The sequence below is a fragment of the Garra rufa genome, chromosome 3, assembly GCF_049309525.1.
Source record: "Garra rufa chromosome 3, GarRuf1.0, whole genome shotgun sequence".
NCBI classification, from domain to species: Eukaryota; Metazoa; Chordata; class Actinopteri; order Cypriniformes; family Cyprinidae; genus Garra; species Garra rufa.
Window position 1 is genome coordinate 60,552,553 of NC_133363.1, and position 27,923 is coordinate 60,580,475.

Genomic DNA, 27,923 nt, shown 5'->3' on the forward strand with positions numbered 1-27,923 from the left:
AAAGTCCCAACCACACACAACATTTGCAGGCGCTGTAAACATGCAGTTGTAGTGCAGCAACAGAAACCAAACCACGTGATTAACGCGGAAGTTAAGCCCTAAAGCGAATGTGAAGTCGAGCAGTCACTCGGAGTCGCAGATCAGCGCCTGGCTGGTTCTGACTAGAGGTTTGGGTTTTGCGGTGCTGCTTCTGGTTCATTTCTAGCAACCTGGGAGGTTCAACGCCCGACTCTAGACTGAAATCTACAACAGCAGAAGCTCATTGTCAGTCAGAATAGGTGAGTATTTCAAGCTATTTGCTTTTGAAAATGATCGATGTTACATAAGTTTGTGCACGGCTATTAGAAGAGGACTCGAGAAGATCCATGCATTGTGTCATTCTGTCTGTTTCTTTTAATCGGGTCTGCTTTAAACGCGTCTGAAGTCGGTATTTCATTGTTTCAGTGTCTGTGGAATACAGATCTACAGTCGCTCAAGTCTAACATCCCATTGATTGAACAGTCTGCAGGCATTGCTTTCTCAACACCTTGCAGGATTTGAAGGCTTCATCAATGCAAGCCTGAATGGCATTGACTGTAACGGAGATGGAAAAAGAGCTTTATAGGATGCATTTGAAATGAGAACATGTGCATGGGAGGTATATATCTGTCAATCCATGTCAGGGCTCATACTTCTCCAAGTCATTTGCCTCAGGAAAACCACAGTGTACAATTAGTGAAGAATGCATGACAACAAGCCACAGCAGATTCTCCTGGGGTTTCTATTTTTTTTTTTTTTTTCCAGATAGCGTGGCTTTCAGGATTAATATGCATTTTGAATTGTTTCAGTTCTAAAGGTTTATGACCTGAACATAAATGTACCTGTTTAATCAGTCTATATGAGACATTGACCCATTTTTATCTCCCCTTGTTCCATCTTAGTACAGACTGGAACTGGTTCATATCTGTTGCGCCACATTGGTTGTCACTTCAGCCAAAGAGTGTGATGTAGAGATGGAGGGAAATCTGTGTGGGTTGACAGATTTCTGGTCACGATGTAGTGGAGAAAAAAAGGAAATATTACATGAACAGCTGTGCATTATTTCTGTACTTCTCACTGTAAATTAATTCAATTATTTGTGGAAGTAAACGGGGAAATGTCGAACAGAGAAGGACAATGAAAGAGCGGGTTGTTCAGGGCACACCCGACCACAGCTGCAAGGGGTTTTTTACACTGTAAAATTTACACAATATTTTTCCCAACTGTCCTACCCACCCTGAGTCTTCACGCCTTAAGCTTTTGCCAGGCCTTTCATAGTGTATATAATATTAAAGTAAATGGACCTCAGGACACGGACAGCAGGTGTATTTGTGGAGTTTGAATTAGCAACCACATCTTTTAAATGTAGAATGTAGTTATTATACTTGGTGCACAAAAGGTTAGGTGTAGCATCTGATGCATAGATTTTGTTTACAAAATGGTTATTGCATTTAGTGCACAAAAACAGCTGTTGCATTTGGTGCACATACATTTTGTTGCATTTAGTGCTCGAAACATATACTGCAACTGGTGTACAAAAAGAGTTTTTGCATCTGGTGCACAAAAACATAAGTTACAGAATTTGGTGCACAAAAATTAGTTACTAGTGCACAAATTTGTTAAAGCATTTGATGCACAAATAAATGTTTATTGCATTTGGTGCACAAAAAAAATGGTTATTGCATTTAGTGCACAAAAAAGGCTGTTGCAATTGCTGCTCAAAAATATACTGCAACTAGTGTACATAAATAGTTTTTGCATTTGGTGCACAAAAATGTGTTATTAGTGCACAAAAATGTGTTATAGCATTTGATGCATAAAAAATGGTTATTGCATGGTGCACAAAAATGGCTGTTGCACGCCAAAATATGCTTATTACTCGCTCAAGCAGATTAGATGTAAGGGCGAACTCGTGAAGTTGCATTTAATGCTCAAAAAATATACTGCAACTGGTGTACAAAATAGTTTTGCATTTGGTGTTTAATTTGGCGCACAACAATTGGTTATTAGTGCACAACACATTTTTTATAGCATTTGATGCACAAATAAATGGTTATTGCATTTAGTGGTCAACAATTTTTTTTTTGCATTTGATGCACAAAAAAGTTATAGAATTTGGTCGCACAAACATTTGTTATTAGTGCACAAAAAATGTTATAGCATTTGATGCACAATGCTTTTAGTGCACAAAAATGGTTATAAGTGCACAAAATAGTTATAGAATTTGGTGCACAAAATTAGTTAGTGCACCAGAAATAGTTATAGCATTTGTTCAGAGAAAATAGTTACTGAATTTAGTGCACAGAAAATTAGCTGTTAAATTTAATGCACGTGATTTATATATGGGTGTTCACCAAATGCAATAACTAAATTTGTATATGTTCGGAAGAAAACGTGATGGTGTTAAGCTGTGCAGACCTCACTGATATAAATGGGTGTTGCTATGCAGTTGCTGGGTGGTTACTTGCTGGTCCAAATGAAAAGAGCCCATCCACAAGCCTCCATAATGTTCTTGTCTGTTAAATTATTTGCTAGATGAAATGTACAGTAAGTATGATTGCTTATAATTAAAACATGCTATGTAAGACTTACAGTTAAGGTTTTTTCAAATCACTAACCCTGAGCAAGGACAAAAGAAAGAATGGTTCTTCCTTAGAAAACACCACTTACGACTGTACAACTGCACATTTTCTGCACTTATATCTTTTATTATTAGCGCAGAGAGGCAGGAAAATAGCTACTATTGAGTGTTTTGTTGAAATCAGAATAGCTTGCTTTTATGTTTCTGTGCTGAATGTCTGCTATGATTATGATCTGAGCTCTCTGCCACTTAATTACGTCAGCAGGCTTTCTCCTCGCCGATGTGCATTTAACATCTGACACCCTGCTCTTGCAGTACTTCTGTAATTTGACAGTAGAGAGGATGGGCTTTACTGAACAATACTAGACCGGTTTGACTCTTGCAGTAGCTGCTGGTGATAGGCAATGTCTTGATGTATGAGTATGAATGTTTTTTTAGCTCCCTAGTGAATTAAAACGTCCCTCCATATTCGTTCATCCCAGTCGCAGCACTTCTCTAATGAGTTCCAGACAGATGAGATCAGTTAAAAGCACAGTCACCATTCAGAGGAGAGTGATAAAAAGACAAAGACTGAAACTTAAAAATGCTGACAGTTTAAACAGCACCTGAAAGTTGGAAGTCATTAAAGCACATCCGAAACTGCATGCATAACATCCCCTCTGCTGAGATGCCTTCATCTGGGTGGTGTTTGAGGTCTGGATTTGGGCCCCGAACGGTATAATCTTGGACTGAGTTTGGTCTCATGGGGTCTTGTTTTGGTCAGGGTCTCATTACTCAGTGTCTTGGTGTGGATCTGGGTCTCGGTTTATAGTCAGCAACAAGACCACAGTGTGTTTCCAGTGTACTAAAGCTCATAATGACCTCAAACACTTTCTGGCATGTTTTCTTTAACATTACAGAGAATTTGCAAGAATCTCACTGTATTATTTATCAGACCTTGAGGCTTGTTCCAAAAATTTTGTGAGCATTTGTTGCACAAAAAATTTAGTTATTGCATTGAGGGATGTAATGGTATTATCAATATAATGGTATCGCAATAGCAAAACTGTCTCGATATCATCATGGTCACAATGTTAAGATAAGTCTTCCGGCCAAAAAGTGTAGTTTTTGAAATATACTTAAACTTCTTATTCATAATACAGTATGAATTGCTGACAGCTAGCATTTTAAATGGGTAACTGCGACAGTATACCACAAATAAAAAGAGGGTTCAGTCCCCTTTAAAGTTTTTTTTTCTTAGTTAAGTTTTCTTTGTTAAGAACATTGGTTGGAGCTCCTAATTTTCATCTCTCAATGTGCATTAGATGTGTTTGTACATTAAAATATATAAAAAAGTTTCAAGTTTTTTCTATTGTTTGTCTTTATATCGAGATATTATCGTATCATGAAATTTTGATATAGATACATACCTTGCATTCAATCTACAAAAAATAGCTAATGCAAAAAAATGCATTTGTTGCAACGAAATAGTTATTTGGTGCACAAAAATCTGTTCTTGCACATTCACAAAAATATTGCATTTGATGCACATTAAATAGTTATTGCATCTGATGCAAAAAAATTGTTATTGCATTTGTTGCACAAAAAATGGGTTGTTGCATTGGTGCACATAAATAGTTATTGCATCTGATGCGCATAAAATGGTTATTGCATCTGATGCGCATAAAATAGTTATTGCATCTGATGCGCATATAATAGTTATTGCATCTGATGTGCATAAAATAGTTCTTTTAGGACCACTATCGTCAAAATGATAGACATTAGCATACAATTTTGATTTGCCGGGGTAGTTCTGTTCTGGCACAACTCCCTGCCCATTCATGCAGCATGTCATGAATGAGCAGGGAGAGCAGCAATAATAAACCCCCAGGGTAAACAGAACAGAACAAGCAGATATCATTAATGTACTTAATGATATTTTAAGTGTAACACATAGTTTGAGATAAAAGGAGACTGATTCAAGTGGAATCAGTAAGCCAGGTCCTGACTGTCGCAAAAGGAGGAGTTGGGGATGGAGGAGGGTGTTTGCTCCTGAGCAAGCGAAAAAGCTACTGAATAATACTAAATGCAGCTTTATATATAAATGCTGTGATAGGAGTAGCATTCCTATAGGTAGATGTGATCAGCTGAGAGTCAGCTGATGCGAGCTTGACTCACGTGACCTGCCAGAACTAACGCTAGAAGCTTAATTTATTGCATCTGATGCGCATAAAATAGTTATTGCATTTATTGCACCAAAATAGTTATTTGATGCACAAAAAATGGGTTGTTGCATTGGTGCACAAAAAATTGTTATTTGGTGCACAAAAATCTGTTCTTGCATTTGATGCACAAACAAGTATTGCATTTGATGCACATAAAATAGTTATTGCATTTATTGCACAATAATAGTTATTTGGTACACAAAAAATGGGTTGTTGAATTTGGTGCACAAAAATATTTACATTCTCTCGCAAAATATATTTTGCGAATGGAAAGTTTATGGGGGAAAGCAATAAAGATTCAATTCTTGACCATTTGTATAAGACTAAATATCTTTATTTTTAAAGTTGCACATCTTTTAATTTTGCTTGTAGCTCAAGTGGTCTTGTCTGGGGTTCGCAAGGGTTTCAACTTGACATCAGCTCTAATGAAAGACATTACATTGATGCATTAATCCAGCTCTCTTTCAGAGTGTTTTTTCTTCATAATTCACTGCACTGTGGGGTATCTGTCCTGTTGCATTATGGTCAGTACAGCTGGCTCAGTTCACTGTGTGTCATGGCAACATGCGGCAGATTTAACAAAAACAATGCAGGCCTCTTAACTGTGTTAAAAGTGTATGATATTCCCCCTCTCTACATAATTCTTCTTTTTTTCTATATCTGCTCTCTCTGTGTTTCTTACACTGTCAGCTTCTGTTTTATTGATTCCTTTTTTGTGGTTCTCTTTCTGTCTTTCTCAGGGTTGTTTTGCGGTCAGATGATATCTACGATGAGGTCGTAACAGAGGCTTTTCTCGAGTTCGGTCCTGATTGTTGCCAGAATGGCCACTGCTAAGAAAGGTACTGGTATCTCTTTCTTTTCCACCTTTCACTACCAGTATTTAATTTAGCAGTTTTGGATTTATAATTGTCAAAATATAAACTGTGGGTGTTTCCACTTCCTTTTTTGTGTAAATAAACTTGCTTCCTTTGCAGTCATACTTTATACACTGTACTATTTCAGAATACAGACATGAACATTATCATTAATTATCAGCGGTGGTTATATACTATTGTTCATATGCATTTACATTCATACTTTTTCAAAAGAAAGTAGGATTTTCAATATGGACAGATTTTTTTTGCAACAGAAATGTTCATGTCCTTCATTCTTTAGTCAAAAAGAAATCATGGTTTTTGAGGAAAACATTCCAGGATTTTTCTCCATATAGTGGACTTCAATGGTGGCGAAATAGCTTCAAAGATTCAAAGGACTCTAAACAATCACAGCCCGAGGAATAAGGGTCTTATCTAGCAAAACAATCTGTCATTTCTTAAAATAAAAATGTAACTAACCACACGAGACCTTTTCAACATGATTACATAATGCAAGAAGTCATATTGCACATTGCTGAGCAAGTGCAAGATGACCATTTGTGGTTAAATAGTATATAAATTATTATTATTATTATTATTATTATTATTTATTTTTTTTTGGAAAATGACCAATCGTTTCACTAGATAAGACCCTTTTTCCTCAGCTGGAATGGTGTAGAGCCCTTTGAAGCTGCATTGAAACTGCAATTTGGACCTTCAACACGTTGATCACCATTGAAGTCCACTATATGGAGAAAAATCTTGGAATATTTTCCTCAGAAACCTAAATATATTTTCAACTGAAAAAAAAAAAAAGACATGAACATCTTGGATGACATGGGGTAAGTAAATCATCAGAAAATTGTTGTTATGGAAATTTTTATTTTATTTTATTATTTTATTTTATTTTTATTTTCTGTGTAAGCACCTTGTTTGCTTTAGAAGCTTTGTTTTTTTTTAAAAAAAGCTGTTTGTTATTTATTGTTAATAATAATAATAATAATAATAATAATAATAATAATAATATTGTTGTTGTTAATAATAATATAATAAAAGTAATAATAATTTAATAGTAATATAATTTAATATTTTATAATATTTTTCCTGACCTATTGACTTACAGTATGTATGCCTTTATTATGATAATGATAATGATAATGATAATAATATTAACAATAATAATAATAATAAGATTTTCTGGTATTTTTATTATCTGTTTTATATTTTCCTTAAGCACCTAAAATTAGGATTAGGATAAATTAGGATAATTAGACAATTTTTTCCTTTAGTCTCAAAAAGTGACCTTATTATATTGTATTTTATAATTCTTGCTATTTTTTTCTGTGTAAGCACCTTGTTTGTTTTAGCAGCTTGGTTTAAAAATAAAGCTGTTTATTATTATTAATTATTATTATTATTATTGTTATTGATAATAATATAACAATAATAATAATAATGGTAATAATTTATTATTTTTCCTGACCTATTAACTTATGTATGCCTTATAATAATAATAATAATAATAATAATTTCTGGTATTTTAATGATCTGTTTTATATTAAGGATAAATTAGGATAAATGGTACTTTTTTTCCCAGTAGTTTACATTTAATTTTATTTTATTTGTGTCTGTGTTTGGACACAAAAGCCTTTTATGTAGTAAGGATGCATTAAATATTCAAAAGTGACAGTAAAGACTTTCAAAATGTTAAAAAAGGATCATTATTTATTATTTAAATGTGGTTATTTTAAACTTTAATTACATTTTATTATTTAAGTGGAAAATATTATTTTATTATTTTAAACGTTAATTAAAAATCCTGGTAAAAACTGTACTACAGTTTCCACTTAAATATGAAGCAAAACAACAATTTTCAACATTGATAATAATCAGAAATGTTTCTTGAGAATCAGCATATTAGAATGATTTCTGAAGGATCACGTGACACTGAAGACTGGAGTAATGATGCTGAAAATTCAGCTTTGCATCGCAGGAATAAATTACATTTTAACAGATATCCACATGGAAAACAGTTATTTGAAATTGTAATAATATTTCACAATATTACTGTATTTACTGTATTTTTAATCAAATAAATACATCCTTGATGAGCTAAAAACGGTTCACTATACAAACATAAAAAACATACTGACTTCTTTTTTCATAATAATCCCACCAGGCTGACTTTAAACTGCTTTTCAGAAATCTCAATCTGCTTATCACGAGTTTTGACAACCTGCTGCTTTTTCATTCTCAGGAATGAGACTCGGAGAGATTTTAATAAAGCTAAAACAATAATGAATTCTTGCTCAGTTGGTGGTGACTCAGCAGTTGCAAAACAAGTGGGCTGTTTCTTATTATCAGGAAATGTGCAAGAGCTTGTGTCTGTTTTCACATCTGTCTGAAAAGCCTTCGAAGAGCGGTCGGAAAAACTCCCAGTAGATAAAGTCTGTGTGCTGTCTTTCCGCTATTTATTGTGGTAATCAATCCGTCTCTCGCGACTCTAGTTATTGTCTGGAGGCACAAAGATGGCCTCCATTTTGTTTTTGTTTATGAATGCGATAAAGTTTCATTTTGGATGAAGGCAGAGGGTCTGTTGTCATGCTGCGTATTGTTGCAGCAGCTCCAGAACGTCTACGGTTTCTTCTGATCAGACAGCTGTGCGACGTTCACAAAGCATCTTGCCATCCCTGGCGTTTGTCATTGCGTATTAAAGTACCAAACTGACCCCAGAACAGCTTTTTGGAAACGCTCCTTTCCATAGGTCGGTTCTCAGGGGCCAGATTTCTCGTTGTTGCCATGGTTACGCTGTGAAGTTTTAGATGAGGTTCATAAAATGCTCTGCCTCTACAGTACCGCCGGGCATTCGTTTAATAGAGAGACCGTCCATCTCTGGTCCCAGCCAGAAAGCAGCATTTCTGATTTGTTTTAAGCAAAAAGAACAACGACACCATGAACAGCTCTGGATTCAGCTTTATCCACTCTGAACTAACAGAGATTGTGCACATGTGGACACACAAACATCTATTACTCCATTTTTTGTGATCCGAAACTTTGAATCTCTCTACCAGCTGGTGTTAAAGAAACACAGATGTATAAGATATGCATCTTAAATTGAGATCTTGTGTTACTCTTTAATTTTTCGGGATAGCTTTTATTTGATATGGTTTTTATTTTATAAATGTTTTTTAATTTTGTTTATAATTAAATTTTATTTTATTATATATATTCTATATACTTAATAATAATAATAATAATAATAATAATAATTTATTTAATGTGTTTTATATATTTTTCCTAGTAGTATCAATGAGAAAAAGTTACCATATTTTATTATTTAATTTTATTTCTGTTTTATTTCAATTTAATTAATTAAATGTAATTTTTTTATTTCTTATTTATTTTTATTTCTCCGTTTTTTTTAAATAAAGCTGTTTATTATTATTATTATTATTATTATTATTATTATTAATAATAATATTTTAATTATATTCTAAATTTTATATAGTAAAATTAGGATAATTGGACCATTTTATTTCATTTTATTTCTTGCATTGTTGAGAAAATTTTGTTATTAATATATTTTTAATAATGACCATATTATTATTATTTTTAGTAGTAGTAATAATAATAATAATTATAATCTTTTTCCTAACCTACTGAATCTTTATTATTATTATTATTAACTTATGTTTTAATTAGATGTTTTGTATTTTTCTTGTTTTCTGTATAAGCAGAATCTTGCTTTAAAAATAAGTTATTATTATTATTATTATTATTATTATTATGTTTTTATATTATTGTTTTCCTCTGTAAGCTTGCTTTAAAAATAATATATTATTAATATTTAACTTAAGTTAAGTTTATTATTATTATTATTTCATGTTTTTGCCAACAATAATCTGGCACTGGTAAAACATGTACTATATATTTATTATTATTTATTATGTTGTTTTGACATTGCATATCAGGATGGTCACTAGTGAAATATCTGCATTCTCAAGCACCATCAGTCCAGCAGCCTTTCCAGGCATTTTTTTCGGGTATTTAGGGCTCAGGCGAGTGTCTTAAAGACCTCAAAATCATGGACATAAATACATAAATTGTTCAGGCCCTTCTGGTATAGCGATAAATAACAGTTATAGTCTGTTCAATGCTGTGTTCAGAGGTCATAAAATACTACACACGTGTCCAGTTTAATCGTAGATCTCCGCTCCAGGACAGGGAGGATTTTAATGCTGTACAGATGCCTTTGTGCTGGTCATCCAGACCATGAGACGCTGGTTGGCAGGTCTATCCGTCACGCGTGAGATTGTTTATAGTGCTGTACATTGGGCAAACAGCTGGAGTCCCATAACCTCTGTAATGAGGCCAATAATGTAGACACTCCTGCTACAAATGCCATCCCATCCCAGCTTGCATTACATTGTGTGTAATTTCATCTCTGTGCCACATGACCTAGAGCTGCAGGCGAACAGGTTCACCACTGACCCTCCAAACTCACATCGCACTCATATTGGCAATATATCTTCTATTTTGCATGTGCTAATCTAGTTTATGATTTAAACTTGGCATGGCATTGCAGAGTGCAAATATAATTGGCTCTTATGTGACATTCTTTATTAAGAAGCTTTAGATGAAAGCATCTGCTAAATGCATAAATGCAATGTTTATTGATGCTAGTTTGAGTCTGAATGTGAAGTGTCTTGGCAATCGTCTCTTCTTTATTTTTTTTATTACTCTTGCTCCTCTAACAAGATGTTCTTTGAATTTCAAATGTCATTTATTTTTATTCATAGCGCAGGGATCTAAAGAGTCCCTGATGTAATCTGCTCTCTCTGCCAATGGTCGCTCATTTTATGTGATGGGTCCCCGGGGCCAATGTTGCGCCCTGGATTAGCAGACTTTATTTGAACCACATAGTTTGACTGGCATGTGTGATAAGACATTATAACTATCTTATTGTGCCACTATTATTGTTGCTCATACTTTGGACATCCTGCACTGCACTGTGCAATCATGTGGTTTTTTGGCAAGTTGTTACTATTTAAAGGAGCCCCTTTTTAATATATGTGACCATGGACCACAAAACCAATTTTTCAAAACTGAGATTTATACATCATCTGACATCTGAATAAAGAGGCTTTCCATTGATTTATGGTCTGTTAGGATAGGGCAATATTTGGCTGAGATACAACTATTTGAAAACATGAAATCTGAAGGTCCAAAAAAAAAAAAAAAAAAATTAGAAAATAAAGTTGCCCAAATGAAGTTTTTAGCAATGCATATTACTTATCTAAAATTAAGTTTTCATATATTTATGGTAGGAAATTTACAAAATATCTTCATGGAACATGATCTTAACTTAATATCCTACTTAAAAATTATTTTTGGCATAAAAGAAACATTTATAATTCTGACCCATACAATGTATTTTTGACTATTGCTACAAATATACTCGTGCTACTTAAGACTGGTTTTGTGGTTCAGGGTCACATATGTAATATAAGTCTCAGGTGTCCCCAGAATGTGTCTGTGAAGTTTCAGCTCAAAATACCCCACAGATCATTTATTATATCATTTTGAAAATGTCCATTTTGAGTAGAAGCAGAAACACTGTTTTCGTGCAAATGAGCTGCTGCTCCTCACCCCCTTTTCCAGAATAGGGCGGTGCCTATACAGCTCCTACCTCAGATACTCTGTTACAAGTTTGATTTCGATTATCATTGCTCTAAAATCATGCGTTTTAAACCATATTAGTTTAAACCTCTGAGATATGCTTCTCTGAGCACACACATCTGAAGCACGAGCACAGAAAGTGGCTGTCATATGGCATATGAGTACTAAACTAAGTTCTCTTTCATGTCTTATTGCACTTAAACTATCAAACAAGTTTATGTTAAAAACTCACAAGTTACAAAAACAGTCGGTTATGTCTTTGAAAGTAAACAGTTGGAAATTAAATTGCTTGTTTATATTAGATCTGTATGGCAGCAGCGTAAGTAAATAAAATTTTATTTACAGTCAAGCCCGAAATTAGTCATACCCCTGGCAAATTCTGACTTAAAGTTACTTTTATTTAACCAGCAAGTTTTTTTTATTAGAAATGACACAGATGTCTTCCAGAAGATAATGTATGATGTACAGTCGTGGCCAAAAGTTTTGAGAATGACACAAATATTAGTTTTCACAAAGTTTGCTGCTAAACTGCTTTTAGATCTTTGTTTCAGTTGTTTCTGTGATGTACTGAAATATAATTACAAGCACTTCATACGTTTCAAAGGCTTTTATCGACAATTACATGACATTTATGCAAAGAGTCAGTATTTGCAGTGTTGGCCCTTCTTTTTCAGGACCTCTGCAATTCGACTGGGCATGCTCTCAATCAACTTCTGGGCCAAATCCTGTCTGATAGCAACCCATTCTTTCATAATCACTTCTTGGAGTTTGTCAGAATTAGTGGGTTTTTGTTTGTCCACCCGCCTCTTGAGGATTGACCACAAGTTCTCAATGGGATTAAGATCTGGGGAGTTTCCAGGCCATGGACCCAAAATTTCAACGTTTTGGTCCCCGAGCCACTTAGTTATCACTTTTGCCTTATGGCACGGTGCTCCATCGTGCTGGAAAATGCATTGTTCTTCACCAAACTGTTGTTGGATTGTTGGAAGAAGTTGCTGTTGGAGGGTGTTTTGGTACCATTCTTTATTCATGGCTGTGTTTTTGGGCAAAATTGTGAGTGAGCCCACTCCCTTGGATGAGAAGCAACCCCACACATGAATGGTCTCAGGATGCTTTACCGTTGGCATGACACAGGACTGATGGTAGCGCTCACCTTTTCTTCTCCGGACAAGCCTTTTTCCAGATGCCCCAAACAATCGGAAAGAGGCTTCATCGGAGAATATGACTTTGCCCCAGTCCTCAGCAGTCCATTCGCCATACTTTTTGCAGAAGATCAATCTGTCCCTGATGTTTTTTTTTTGGAGAGAAGTGGCTTCTTTGCTGTCCTTCTTGACACCAGGCCATCTTCCAAAAGTCTTGGCCTCACTGTGCGTCAGATGCGCTCACACCTGCCTGCTGCCATTCCTGAGCAAGCTCTGCACTGGTGGCACTCCGATCCCGCAGCTGAATCCTCTTTAGGAGACGATCCTGGCGCTTGCTGGACTTTCTTGGGCGCCCTGAAGCACCCAATTCTTATGAATAATGCCTCATTTGCATATTTAATTCTAACATTTTAGAGAACTTGTAAAACAAAAAATGTTTGCAATTGTCAATATAATCAATTAACTGGCCAAGTAAGGTCATAACTGTTTTTTTTTTTTACCCTATTCACCTGCAGTGTCTCGCCACAGATTTTCAAGACATGTCTTCTTAGAATCATATATAGATACTAGAATATCTTAGAGTTTTTATTTTGAAAGGCAATAAACCTGTGGCTCAAACACCATCCACTTGTTTTAACAAGGTTAGCATGAGCAATCAGTGTGAATGTTTTCTTCAGAAAATAATCTTAATTACTTGCTTTTTCCATTTAGATTCAAAGTAGAAGAAAAAGTTCACACAACAAGGGAAATTAATTGCAATAACTTATCTCTATAATGCAATAAATGCAGTTTTTTTTGCACAGGTTATGAACAGACATGGAGGATTTCAGAGTGAAAATGAAGGACAAATCCACACAGCTGATGTTCATTACGGTGGACTCTGTGCTCAGTTGGTCCAGATGTTAGCGGTTAGATACTGTTTACAAGTTTGGGGTCAGCAAGATTCAGCAAGGATGCATTAAATCGATTAAAAGTGACAGTGTAGACATGTAACAAAAATTTCTGATTCAAATAAATGCTGTTCTTTTGAACTTTCTATTCACCAAAGAATCTTGGAAATATAAGTGTATTACAGTTTCCACAAAAACATCAACGGTTTTTAACATTGATAATAATCAGAAATGTTTCTTGAGCAGCAAATAAGCATATTATTAGAATGATTTCTGAAGGATCATGTGGTGCTAAAGACTGGAGTAATGATGCTGAAAACTCAGCTTTGCCTCACAGGAATAAATTACACTTTCAAATGTATATTCAAACACAGAAGTTATTTTAAATTGTAATAATATTTAAAATTTGTACAGTATTTTTCAAATAAATGCAGCACTGGTGAGCAGAAAAGAATACTCTCAAAAACTTTTGAATGGTAGTATATGTGCATTAAGAGCTGCACTCTCTTAATATGTGGTTTCTCTAATATAGACGTACACTGATCCTGCACCACAAATGGATTTTAAATGAAGAATTGGCATTGATCATGCACTTTAGTTCAAGACCCTGTTTGATCTGTGTCTGAGAAATGTGCCCCTGAGGGCCTGATTACATGCTTTATTAAATCAGACTGTTAAAGAGCAGAGCCTGGAAGAACATTTCTAGAGATTTTCTTTCTTTTCTTTTTTCCTAGTTTTGATATTTTTAGAGCTGGTGCTTCAATTAGCACTTTGAAAGTGCTGTAGGTGTTAGACGGCTTGCATAGTAAAAGCTTCCCGGACAAGTTGCATCTTTTAATAAATAATTCCACTTTTAAAAGGCTCCTATATTCTTGTTCCATTTTGTTGCGCTCTATCTAACTGCATCTTACATAAACATCCCCTAAAACTACGTCAAGTGAACCTGAAACCAATTTTTCAGTCCCTAATAAATTCTGTGGGAAAGGAAGACTGAGATAAACTTGAAACTAAAAACAAAAACAGCCATATTAGTTTTGTTAGGCTCAAAAAATACTCTGTATGTGCCAGGCATTCATATCTGCATACTTGTGTCATAATGTCATTTCCTGTACACAATTTGTAGTCTCTTTTTAGGTGCTTGTTTGATCCAAATCTTAAAGAAATAGTTCAGCAAAAAGTGAAATTTTGCTCCTAAATGTTGGTGAAAGTGAGGACTGTTGCAACACTTTTTGCATTTCCTTTAGTTTCTCAGAGACTGTTTGTATTAGAAAGCCGAAATTTTAATACAATAAAGCCGCATCTGTCCGCTACTCGCCCATATTGCTGCAACATGTGTACATATTATAATATACGAACACTTTACACTTAAATAGACAAAGTGAAATGTTGCAACTGTCCCCACAATAGGGGACAGTTGCAACATTCGATAAAATGTAATGAAATCATTCTTAAATATAATTTCGCAGTTTCTTTATTTTATTTGTTCACAGTCACGGTCTTCAATAAGGTAAATTGGCTGTAAAAACAAACAAAGAATAGTAAATTAAAAACATTGCTAAGTAACAAGTAGATTTTTGACCTATTCACTTAAAAAAGGAGAGATAACTAACTATTAAAGGGGTTCATTAGTATTATCATTATAAAATTACAATTATGTAATGTTATGGCAAGCTTTTAAATCAATATTGTGGTAAGGGACAGCATGTTGGGATGGTCCCTACAGTGAAAAATTGGTATATTAGCTTGACAACATATCATTGGCACACGCTAGCTATGCCTATTAGAAACTAAGAACGCACAGATTAAAATGTTATGTTTTTACGTTTCGTCACACAAACAACTTAGACACTATGACCAAAACTCTCATCTTTAAAAAAATTACTTTTTTACCAAAGAAAATTATTTTGGGTAGAAGGAATGATCACATGTGACTGATTTCTTCCAGGAAGTATGAGGGGCCAATAAAGCATGTGCAGTATGAATATTATCACTGTATCTTATTCCTGCTTGAAGAAATAAGCAATGTTGCAACTGCCACACATTGCAACTGTCCCCACTCTCCCCTACTACTCACTCTCAGGCCATCCAAGATGTAGTTGCATTTGTTTCTTCATCAGAGTGAGAGTCCAAACATCTGATGAAAACATCACAGTAATCCGCACCACTCCAGTCCATCAATTAACATCTTGAGAAGTAAAAAGCTGTGTTTGTATGAAACAAATTCATCATAAGTATGTTTTTAACTTCAATCTGTTGCTTCTGGCCAAAATAGACCATAATCCATTATAACTCTTCATCTGTTAAAAAAAAAAAAAAAAAAAAAAAAAAGGTTCATCTCCTGTTGTGAATTATTGTGAAGTTTTTATCAGCTCTCATTCTGACGGCACCCATTCACTGCAGAGGATCCATTGGTGAGCAAGTGATGTAATGCTACATTTATCCAAATCTATTCTGATGAAGAAACGAACACATCTTGGATGGCCTGAGGGTCAATAAATTAAGCTAATTTTCATTTTTGGCTGAACTATTCCTTTGTAATAAAAACAGATTTTTTTTTCAAGACCTTGAAGGCATTGGGGTTGTTGTACACATCAGCTTTATTCTTACTGATCCAAGTGATCTGGTTTTGTATTCATCTACTGCAGTTTTTCCTTTTAAACTGCAGCTGGGAAATTCAGTGCACAACCAGATTTATTTAAGCCCACTTATGCTGTAACATTCCTTGACTAAAGTGATGAAAAGATCTCTGATATTAGACTGAAGGTCTTTCAGGGTTCTCAGGTGTCAGATGGCAAGTTTGATTTGAATAATTTCAACTTAAAAGCTTCTTGCTGAACATTTTCATTCAGCGACTTCAATCTGAATGTCTATAAACCTGTGGCCGGTGTGTAATTAGCGCAGCTGTAAGTGATTTGCTTTTGTTTCTCCTGCAGCGGCGTCTAAGACGGGGGGTGTTCGCTTCGCTGAGGAACCTGCTGTGGCCACCGCCGCTCACTCTCATGTGCATTTTGACGAGAAACTGCACGACTCCGTCGTCATGGTGATACCCGAGTCAAACGGGAACTTCCTGGTTAAGGTGAGAGCGGGTTTTATAGTTGCGGTTATTCATTAGCTTCAGTTGAAGGTCTTCAGTCATGAATATGAGTTCAAATTATTGGAAGAACATTGATTTTATTGTTCAGCTCACATCAAAGCTTCAGCTTCTTTCCTTTGGTCAGCGTGTTCAACTTGACTTCTAGCCTTGTTATTATGCGAAAAGACAGTGACAGAACTCATGCCAGACGCCTTTCCAGCTGTATCTGGGATTTGAAGAGGAAAAACAGGATCAGGAAATGACACAAGCCAGATTTCAACTGCAGAACCTACAAATGAGCAGCACAGGTCAATGTCAGAGTGTGTGCAATGACCGTTAGGCCACGGCTGTGATCAGACAGGTTTTTATTTATTTATTTTATTCGTTGCTTGTCTGATCTTTAGGTGCAGCTCACTGTCATCAAGGTTGGGTCTCGCTAAGGCAAGTTATTTGAATAAATTCCTCCTAATTCTATGTATTAAACTGCTGTGCAACCAATTTTGAAATGTGTCAAGATGAATGATACTTAAAATCATGCAGCTTGCTCAAGAGAGATGTAGAATATAGTGTTGTAGAATGATGGAACGGTGGATAGAACAGTGGATGGATTGAACAATGGATGGATGGAACGATGGATGGATAGAACAACATATAAATGATGGAGGATAGAATGATGGATGAATAGAAGAATGAATAAATAATACATGTTAGAACGATGGATGAATGATGGGTGGTTAGAACCATGGATGTTGGATGGATGGATGGAATGACAAGAGAATGGTAGAACAATGGATGAATGATGGATATTTAGAACGATGGACAAATGGATGGAAGGAACGATAAATGGATGGATAGAATGATGATAAAATGATGGATGGATAGATGGATAGAATGACAGATGAATGATGGTGGATAGAACAACAGATGGATAACAATAAATTGTTAGAACTACTTATTGATGTTAAGAACCATAGATGATGATTGGTTGGATGAATGGATGGAATAACAAAGGGATGGGTAGAATGATGGATAGTAAAAACACTGGATGGATGGAATGATGGATGGATGATGGTTGGTTGGTTGGTTGGATGAATGAATGGAAAAACAGGGATGGGTAGAATTTTGGATGAATGATGATGTTAGAACGATGGATAGAAGGATAAATGGACAGATGGATGGAACGAAGTATGAATGATAGATGGATAGAACAATGAATGAATGATACCTGAAGGATGGATGATGGATAGAACAATGGATTGTTAGATGTTTAGAACGATGGATGGATGGATAGAATGGGAGATGAATAATGGAGGATAGAACAACAGATGGATAGAATGATAAATGAAGAGACATTTTAAGACGATAGATGGTTCGAATGACTTATGATTGGATGATGGATAGAATGATGGATGGTTGGATAAATGGATGGATGGAATAACAGGTAGAATGAAAGAACAGCAGATGGATATAATGACAGATGAATTATGGAGGATCATGGAGATCGATGGACGGATAGAACAATGAATGAATGAATGATACATGTTAGAATGATAAATGTTAGAATGACTGTGGAAGGATGATGGACAGAATGATGCATGGATGATCAAGGTTAGAACCATGGATGGATGATGGATGGTTAGAACCATGGATGGATGGATGATGGATGGTTAGAACCATGGATGGATGGATGATGGATGGTTAGAACCATGGATGGATGGATGGATGGATGGATGATGGATGGTTAGAACCATGGATGGATGGATGATGGATGGTTAGAACCATGGATGGATGGATGATGGATGATGGATGGTTAGAACCATGGATGGATGGATGGATGGATGGATGATGGATGGTTAGAACCATGGATGGATGGATGATGGATGGTTAGAACCATGGATGGATGGATGATGGATGATGGATGGTTAGAACCATGGATGGATGGATGATGGATGATGGATGGTTAGAACCATGGATGGATGGATGGATGGATGGATGGATGATGGCTGGTTAGAACCATGGATGAATGATGGCTGGTTAGAACCATGGATGGATGGATGATGGATGGTTAGAACCATGGATGGATGGATGATGGATGGTTAGAACCATGGATGGATGGATGATGGATGGTTAGAACCATGGATGGATGGATGATGGATGGTTAGAACCATGGATGGATGGATGATGGATGGTTAGAACCATGGATGGATGGATGATGGATGGTTAGAACCATGGATGGATGATGGCTGGTTAGAACCATGGATGGATGGATGATGGATGGTTAGAACCATGGATGGATGATGGCTGGTTAGAACCATGGATGGATGGATGATGGATGGTTAGAACCATGGATGGATGGATGATGGATGGTTAGAACCATGGATGGATGGATGGATGATGGATGGTTAGAACCATGGATGGATGGATGATGGATGGTTAGAACCATGGATGGATGATGGATGGTTAGAACCATGGATGGATGGATGGATGGATGATGGATGGTTAGAACCATGGATGGATGATGGATGGTTAGAACCATGGATGGATGGATGATGGATGGTTAGAACCATGGATGGATGATGGATGGTTAAAACCATGGATGGATGGATGGATGATGGATGGTTAGAACCATGGATGGATGGATGATGGATGGTTAGAACCATGGATGAATGATGAATGGTTAGAACCATGGATGGATGGATCTATGTTAAAATGGTGGATGGATGAATGATGGATATATTATGAATGTTTGAACAATGGATGGATGGAATGATGGAAGGATGGGTAGAATGATGGATGAATGATAGATTGTTAGATTGATGAATGGATAGAACAACGGATAGATGAATGGAAGGAATGGTATAATGATGCATGGGTAGTAGATGGGTAGAATGACGGATGAATCATGGAGGATAGAACAACAAATGCATAGAATGATAGATATTAGAACAATGGATGGATGCATAGAACGTTAAATTGATGCATGGATGGAATAACAGAAGCATGGACAAAACGATGGATGGATGAATGGTTAGAATAAGAAGTTTATGTGCTTATATTTTTGTTTTTTAATGGAGTATTTTCCTGTTTGTTTTTGGAAGAAAAATCTCTAATTATTTTGTGTTTGGAATGTTATCGTTAAGATTAAGTGTTTTTTTTTTTTCATTAAAAAGGAATGTGTATTATGAAAGTAAACATGGTGTATTCTGATATCATGTTGACTCTTAACATGTTTGAAATAGTTTACTGAAGTCTCACAAGTTGCTTGTTGTTGTGAGAACAGTGACTTTTTGCACATATTCAAACACACAGAGACTCAGTGTTTGTGTTCCTCCTACTCACGAATATCTAAGAGACAAGATACACAAGCACACATCATGCTTGCGTTCACCCCGCAGTGTCATATTCTCGGACTCTTTTCATTGCAGATGTCTCTCTCAAACTGCCCTGTTACTGCCCCTTGTTGCCATGGAGACCAGCTGCAGCGCTGTCGAGCAATATATAAACACCTGTACCTCTGGACTGAGCCTGGTCTCTTTGATTATCGCATTTTGATGAGGACTCTGGTCAGATAAGAGGTTTTTTGATTCTGTCATCTTTCAGTGAGACCCAGATGCAGTTTGACAGTTTCCTGGCTTGAGTTCTGTCAGTCTTTCCCACTTTTCCAGTTCCCCTTGTGTTTTTTTTTTTTCAGTTAAAAATATCATCCGGATTTCCTTCCTTGGTTAGTCAGATCTTCAAGTAATAAACATTTAAATCTGACAGAATTTTTTGGAGGCTGTGAAACAGTTTCATCCAGTTACATCAGTGGATCATATACAAAAGTGGGGTTTTGGACAATATTGACATGAATCCTTTTTAATTTACTCCAAGCCTCCTAAAGGATTTCCCAAAGATGATTCGCACAGGTTGGACACTTCTTACAGACATTACGGTCCAGTTCCTCCCATAGTAGCTCAATTGGGTTGAGGTCGGGTGATTGAGGAGGCCATTTCATGACAGACATGATGCTAGCTGACCGTTTCTTCTCCAAATAGGATGTGCACACTTTGGAAGTTTGCACCAATAAATGATAATAAATTTGCCAGGGGTGTTTCCAAACTTTTGGAGGGCAGTGTAATAGATTACAAAACACGTCTTTCATGTAAGATCTCATTGATTTACATTACATTTACATTGATTTACCTGGCTAACGCCAAATCACGTCATGATAATGTCATGATTCGTGGTCTGGGAACCACATGTTCATTTTCTCATATTTGAGGCGTGGTTTACGAATGCCCAGAGCCGTTTATTGGGCGCTACGAATGTCTATCAAATGCACCTGTGCGTAGCTTATAGCCAATGGTTTCAATTATACCGGATGACATATTGCCTTAGCCACTAACGGGGCTAGTTTATATATGAGGCTTTTGCCAAAGACTGTTGGTAGCAAGGCAAAAACATCCTTCTTGGTTATGAAATGGTTTAACGCCAAAAGTTGCTCTTTTTTCAAAATAAACTTGCGTTTTAAACTACTTAGAACACCATCTAAGGCTGCATCCAAAGATAACTTTGCGTCTGCTGCCATGCTGGATCCATAGTTATAAACAAACTGCTTCGGTGCGTCGCATAGAAGGCGTCATCGTCTTGCTGCTCCCTCCCCGTTCTGTGATTGGTTCCCTATCTGAGGTGAAAATATGGTCCATGGACTCCAGGCTGCCTAGCAGCGTGAATAAAATTGCGCTGCGCGCAAGGCAGCATGGGACAACAGGCTAACAGGTTATCATTTCATCTTTTTTTTTTTTTTTTTGGACTAAAATCAGAATCTGCACCAAATTGCATTATTTTTGCTAATTTTGGACCTCTGGATAATTTTTCCCTCCTTGAGTATGGGCTCCATATTCTCACAATATCATACTATGTGAGTCATAAAAGCCTGGTGTATCAAATATGATATTTAACAAAAAATACACATGCATTTTTTTGTTCCATTAAAAAAAAAACAGAATTTTCTCGCTATTATTTCATATGTCAGGCTTTAGTGGGTTAAGTCAACTATGATTTGAAAAAAATATCCTTTGGCTCTAAATTCATTGAACGAAGTTGAACTATGATTTCATTATTCATTAGTCAAGGCTGATTTCGTTAACAATATCAGCTATCCATGAAGCAATCAACTATGATTCATCAATGAAAGTCAAATAGATTAGCTAAATAAGTAGACTGTAATTCATACGATGATTTCATCACTCAAGATAAGATTTAATAAACATTACCATCATTTATCACAGTAACCTATGATCTCAGATCAAGTGCAAACAACAGTTTGACTCAACAACAGGAGACATCATAAACCTGCTAACCTCTATGCTTCTCTCGATCTCTTCAGGTGGGCTTCCTGAAAACACAGCACCGATATGAGATCGTGTTCACGCTGCCTGAGATGCCAGAGCTCGGGAAAGATGTGTGTCCAGCCCCCATCCCCAATCCACACCTCCGTATCACTAACATAACGCCGTCCTCAGACGGTACGTCCCATCACTCAACGTTTACCTCTCTGACCCAATACAGCAGAACACATTGATGAAGAAAGTGAATTCCCAAATGTTTTTGTCAAAAATAAAAGTTCATTATTGGTGTTGATGGTCCCATGAAGAATCATGAACAATCTGGAACGTATTCCATTCCACAAAAGGTTCTTTAGATGATACAGAATGCTAATATACTTATATGACCGAGCTTTACGTTCCCTTAAGAATAAAACTAATCAGAGGCATACAGCATGTTCCAGTGAAGGGCTCTCAGAACCGGTTTCCACCAGTTATTTCAATGAGTTTATTTAATGTGAAAGTATGAACAAGTGCTCTATGAGGGGAGTGTGATCACCGGTTTTTAAAAGAATATTCAACGTGTGAATGTGAATCGTCACATAGTGCTATTGAATAGGTAAATCACTGAATGCTGTGGATCTGCTGGTGACAAACACTTTCTGTATTGACAGTAACTGAAATAAACCGATGCTCTTTTGAGAGTAATGGCGTGATCAATTAAACAAATAGATACATAAATGGCAGGCCTATTAATTTATTTACAGATATTAAAACAAAACATTTATTCAACGCGCAGCTGACTATAACTTATCTGATAAAGGTTAAGTGCATCCTTTTTCAGTGAATACGTTCTCATATTGCAGTTTAACATACAGAGAATGTGTTTGAAAATGTGAGTCACATGGCATTTGATCGGTTATCTATATTGGAGATACTCGGATGTAAACAACAGCATGGATTGCATGGTTATTGTACTACTGAATTTGTTTTTCTGCTAATTTGTGGTGCCTAAACCACGGAAAAAAATGTGTGGAAGCTGTTAAATCATATAGAGAAGGAATTAGTAAGCAGGAAAGGATGCAATATTTTGACAAACTAAAATTAATAGGTGGCAAAGATATGTACAAGCAGTATTCATTTAGATATTAGCCTAATATTTCACCTACCCGACCGGAAATGATAACAACAAACGCGAATGTTGTCAAGATTCTTGCCCTGAAAATCCTGGCTCAGTTTGGCAAACAACAAATGCCTTTTGTTCCTCAGACAGTCTTTTGCACTTTTCTCCTTGATTTGTTATATCTTTTGGCAGTCTAGTACTCCAAATGTTTTTCCCCATCTGACAGATTAGTACAGCCCAAAACATGACAATATTTGACCATTTTCAGCAGCAATAATCAGCAAAGTTTGAGAGTTTTGTTCGGTTCAGTGGCATTGTTTACGTCCTCAAGATGCATTTTTAGAAGTTGAACTTGTGTCTTCAGGAAATTAAGCGCTGAGATGCAAGCTCATAATGTAAGCAAATTTTAACTAGCTCATATTTATAATCATATTTATGACGAGAAACAATGGGAAAGCTGCACAGTAAAAGGAGAAAAGCATTCTTTGGGAATGGCCATTTAAACCATTTGGTAAGTTGTTTAAAGGGTTACTCCACCCCAAAATAAAAATTGTCATTAATCCCAAGTCTAGTACTCCAAATGTTTTTTACCTGGTCTGACCAATTGATACAGCCCAAAACATGACAATATTTGACCATTTTCAGCAAAGTTAGCAAATTCTGTTCGATTCAGCGGCATTTTTTGTCGTTCTTCAGATGCATTTTAAGTTGAAGTTGTGTCTTAATGAAATGCAGCGCTGAGATGTGAGCTCAACGTATGCATATTTTATCTAATATACGTGAAACAATGGGAAAGCTGCACAGTAGAAAGAGAAAAGCGTTCTTTGGGAATGGCCATTTAAACCATTTGGTAAGTTGTTTAAAGGGTTACTCCACCCCAAAATAAAAATTGTCATTAATCCCAAGTCTAGTACTCCAAATGTTTTTTACCTGGTCTGACCAATTGATACAGCCCAAAACATGACAATATTTGACCATTTTCAGCAAAGTTTGCAAATTCTGTTCGATTCAGCTGCATTTTAAGTTGAAGTTGTGTCTTAATGAAATGCAGCGCTGAGATGTGAGCTCAACGTATGCATATTTTATCTAGCATACATTTATGACGTGAAACAATGGGAAAGCTGCACAGTAGAAAGAGAAAAGCGTTCTTTGGGAATGGCCATTTAAACCATTTGGTATGTTTACTTGCTTAGTGTTTGTTTTTAATCACCTACACCCATTTCACTTCAAACACATAAAAGCTTTGTTCATCTTTAAAACACAATTTAAGATATTTTGAATAAAAACCGGAAGCTTTGTGGCTGTCCCACGAAACTGTCAAGGCCCAGAAAAGTATGAAAGACGTCGTCAAAATAGTCCATCTGCCATCAGTGCTTCAACCGTGATTTTACGAAGCTATGAGAATTTTTGTATGTAAAGAAAATGAAAACAGTTACGTTAACAATTTGTCTCCTACGCGTCACCATAGCACCATTTTGGAGAGTATCCCCCGGACACAAACAGCATACACTGTCAGCTGCGTCACGCTGATACGCTGTTTTCATGCTAATCAAAGTGTAAATAAGCGTATCCATTTGTTGCTGCTGACACAGAACAGTGTACGCTGTTTGTGTCCGGTGGATAAGTAAAATAACACTACGGTGATGCAGTGGAGACAAATTGTTGAATAAAGTCATTATTTTTGTTTTCTTTGCGTACAAAAAGCATTCTCGTAGCTTCGTAAATTATGGTTGAACCACTGATGGCAGATGGACTATTTTGATGACATCTTTCATACTTTTCTGGGCCTTAACAGTGTTATTTACTTGGCAGTCAATGGGACAGCCACAAAGCTCCCGGTTTTCATCTAAAACATCTTAAATTGTGTTCCGAAGACAAACTAAGCTTTTATGGGTTTGGAACGACATGGGTGATTAATGACAACATTTTCATTTTGGGGTGGAGTAACTGTTTAAATACTGTGTTTACATACTTTAAGTGAGCCTGTGGCATTCTGACTCAGTGGCATTAGTTTTGAGATTATAATGCCACTCGTGGTGCTGAAATTACAGCCCATAAAGTGCAGCTTTAAGGCATTTGACATTTTATTTACAGATCTGAAAACAATGCATTGATGCTTTATTTAACGTGCAGCTGAGTGGTTTATAAAATGCGTTCTGTCAGACATCTAGTGAATTCAAAGGGGAATTGTATCATTTTGAAAGTAGTTTAAAATGCAGAGAATGTGTTTCAAAACATGAGAGTTTTGGGATGTGTTTTCAAAGGTTAAACTTATTGTCGTGTTCAAAAAACGGCACTCATGCGCGAGACATGATCACTGCATTAATGATATTCTTGTAGGGCAAATTTAAGCGTAGTAGAAAGAACGCAAAAAGGTGTTCTTTCTGAACAACCGCTAAACCATTAAAAAGTTTAAATACTGCGTTGACATACTTTGAGCGTACCAACATGTCAACTTCTGGCTCAGTACAGTTAGTTTGGAAACCAGCCTATACCCGTTTGTGATAATGCCACTCCTGTTTAACACTGTAAAGCTGCTTTGAAACAATTTGTATTGTATACAGTGCTATATAAATAAAGGTGACTTGACTGACATGTGAGGTTTAAGGCTTTTTCCATTGCTGTGACAGATTGCGTGATCATACCCATAAAAGGATAAATATAGATATCCTAAATTGGAGTGACCTACAAACATTTTGTCTGAGATTAAGGCACGCTACTTGAACAGTGTCTGCGGATAATTGAAATGAGTTTGCTTTATTTTTTTGGACACAATGTCTGTCTTTAGGAGGTGTGAGGGTGACGTGTGAATATATGGCCCATCAGGAGGGAGTGATGTGCGAGGAGGTGCACATTCTTAGCGAGAGCAAAGAGGACGCAAGTGTGAAGGTCAAAGTTCATGCTCGTGTCATGGGTGAGTGAAAATATTTTCTATAATGTAATGTCCATGGCTAATGTTTCTGAGAGTTTCTGACATTTTGGACACTAGTTAAGGCAGACTGATAATGCGAGGTTGTTTGCTGCCCTCTTCTGGTGTTCTTATGTGAACACTGATTAAAAAAAAAATTCAGGTGCTGTAAAAGTTCATCTTAACTGACAGCATGTGTGGCATGGTTATCACACAAAAATAATTAAAACTTGTCTCATGTTTTATTTGTTGGTAATCAGAATTATGCCACAAATGCTTTCAACTTATCTTGTACCGACCCTGGTGTTTTAAAAGTTGCAAGAATAGTTTACCCTAAAATGAAAACTTGCTCATCAGTGGATCCTATGCATGTTAATGGGTGCCGTCAGAATGAGATTCCAAACAGCTGATAAAAACATCACAATAATCCACAAGTAATCCACACCACTCCAGTCCATCAATTAACATCTTGTGAAGTAAGAAGATGCATGTTTGTAAGAAATCATTAAGATGTTTTTTAACTTTAAACTGTTGCTTCTAGTTTTAATATTACTCCGTAATCCATAATGTTTCCTCAGGAGAAAAATATGGACAGATCAAGCACCGTTTATGAAAGAAAAAAGTTCTGAACAAATATGTGGGTGGATCTTGACAAAAGGACTTTTTCATTGGAGGAAGCATTATCATGGTTATTTTAGCTAAAGGCAATGGTTTAAAGTTAAAAACACCTCAACAATGAAAGATTGTCTTACAAACACACAGCTTTTCACTTCACAAGATGTAAACTGATGGATGAGTGATGTGGATTGCTTGTGGATTATTGCGATGTTTTTTATCATCTTGTTTGGACTTTCAATCTGACGGCACCCATTCACTGCAGTGAGTACATTTTCAGCAAACTAGTCCTTTAAAACAGCCTGTTCCGTGCCTGGTAATAGAGTTTAACTCGTAAATGTCTCTTTTTCTCTGTCAGACCGTCATCACGGGACTCCCATGCTGCTGGAAGGCGTGCGCTGCATAGGAGCAGAGCTTGAGTACGACTCTGAGCAAAGTGACTGGCAAGGCTTCGACTAAACGCCTGAACCTCACAGACTTCTCAATCAGTGCCACATATCTCGTGTCGGCAGCGACAGAATATTCCATATTCTGGAACCCTATTGTCAATGTCACTGCTTTCTGCTCGCAGCGTTTGGAAAACAAACTGTGGTTACTAGCTTGTTTGTACTGTTACAATGGAATGCAGGAATGATCTGTCGTTTACTGTAGCTCTATGTGATTTGTCGTTTTTCAGGTTCGGATTAAAAAACAACAATCAAATAGTGTGTGTTTGCTCTAACTGAATTCCAGTGTTATGACTGAATGTTTCTCTTAAATGAGGACAAATATAATATGCTCTTATGTCTGTGTTTCTGCACTTTCTTGCTCCAATCTGATGTGATTCTAACGATTTTTAAGTAATTCTATGAGTGATGCTTGTGCTCACTGTGAATCAGCCTCTTATTTATACCAGTAGGAGGCGCTGCTGACCACAAAATCAATTTTATATGGTTCACCATCAACTTTGTTTATGGCTTGGCTTTAAAGTTTGAACGTTTTGATTCATCTACTGAAATGAATTTGATAATAATTCACTCAAAATCATTTTAGATCCAACAAATGTTGCTAAATGAGTTTTTGTCTGCCCTGATAGATTTTTAATGGGATCATCACTTTAAGGGCTGTTTATTCATCTTTTGTGTGTAACATTGGTTTGGTTTGTCAAGCCAAAGTGCCTGAAATCATATACATTGTTTGTTTATTTGATTGATTGCCAGCATGTAAATCGAGCCATTAAACATTGAATGTTGGCAGCCTTACTCCAGCATAGTATTGTATGTCTATTCTTAAAATCCATTTAAGTGCATTTTATCTTTGTAGAAGTTCACGTCTTTTCAAATGGAAATTCAAAATAATTTCTCCCTGAGCAAATAATATTGGCAGTTTTCACTGTTGACAGCTTGTTTGTCGTTTTGCCTCACTGTCATTTTTTTTACTCTCAAACAAATAAAATTTACTTGTTGATTCAAAATGCTTTTCTAATCATTTGTGTTATAAAACAGTTGTACATCATTGCATTGAACAGCCACTAGAGGTCAGTGTATTCTA

General features: G+C 36.2%; 1 protein-coding gene across 1 annotated transcript; it reads left to right on the plus strand.

Moving 5' to 3' along the window:
* Positions 1–9: 9 nt before the first annotated feature.
* On the plus strand, positions 10–27,846 carry adisspb (adipose secreted signaling protein b). The gene is made up of 6 exons (XM_073836453.1): positions 10–278; positions 5,544–5,642; positions 16,302–16,444; positions 21,810–21,948; positions 25,659–25,784; positions 26,752–27,846. Exons 2-6 carry the CDS (start codon positions 5,624–5,626, stop codon positions 26,850–26,852), a joined length of 528 nt encoding a protein of 175 aa, XP_073692554.1. The 5' UTR covers positions 10–278; positions 5,544–5,623; the 3' UTR covers positions 26,853–27,846.
* The last annotated feature ends 77 nt before the right edge of the window (positions 27,847–27,923 follow it).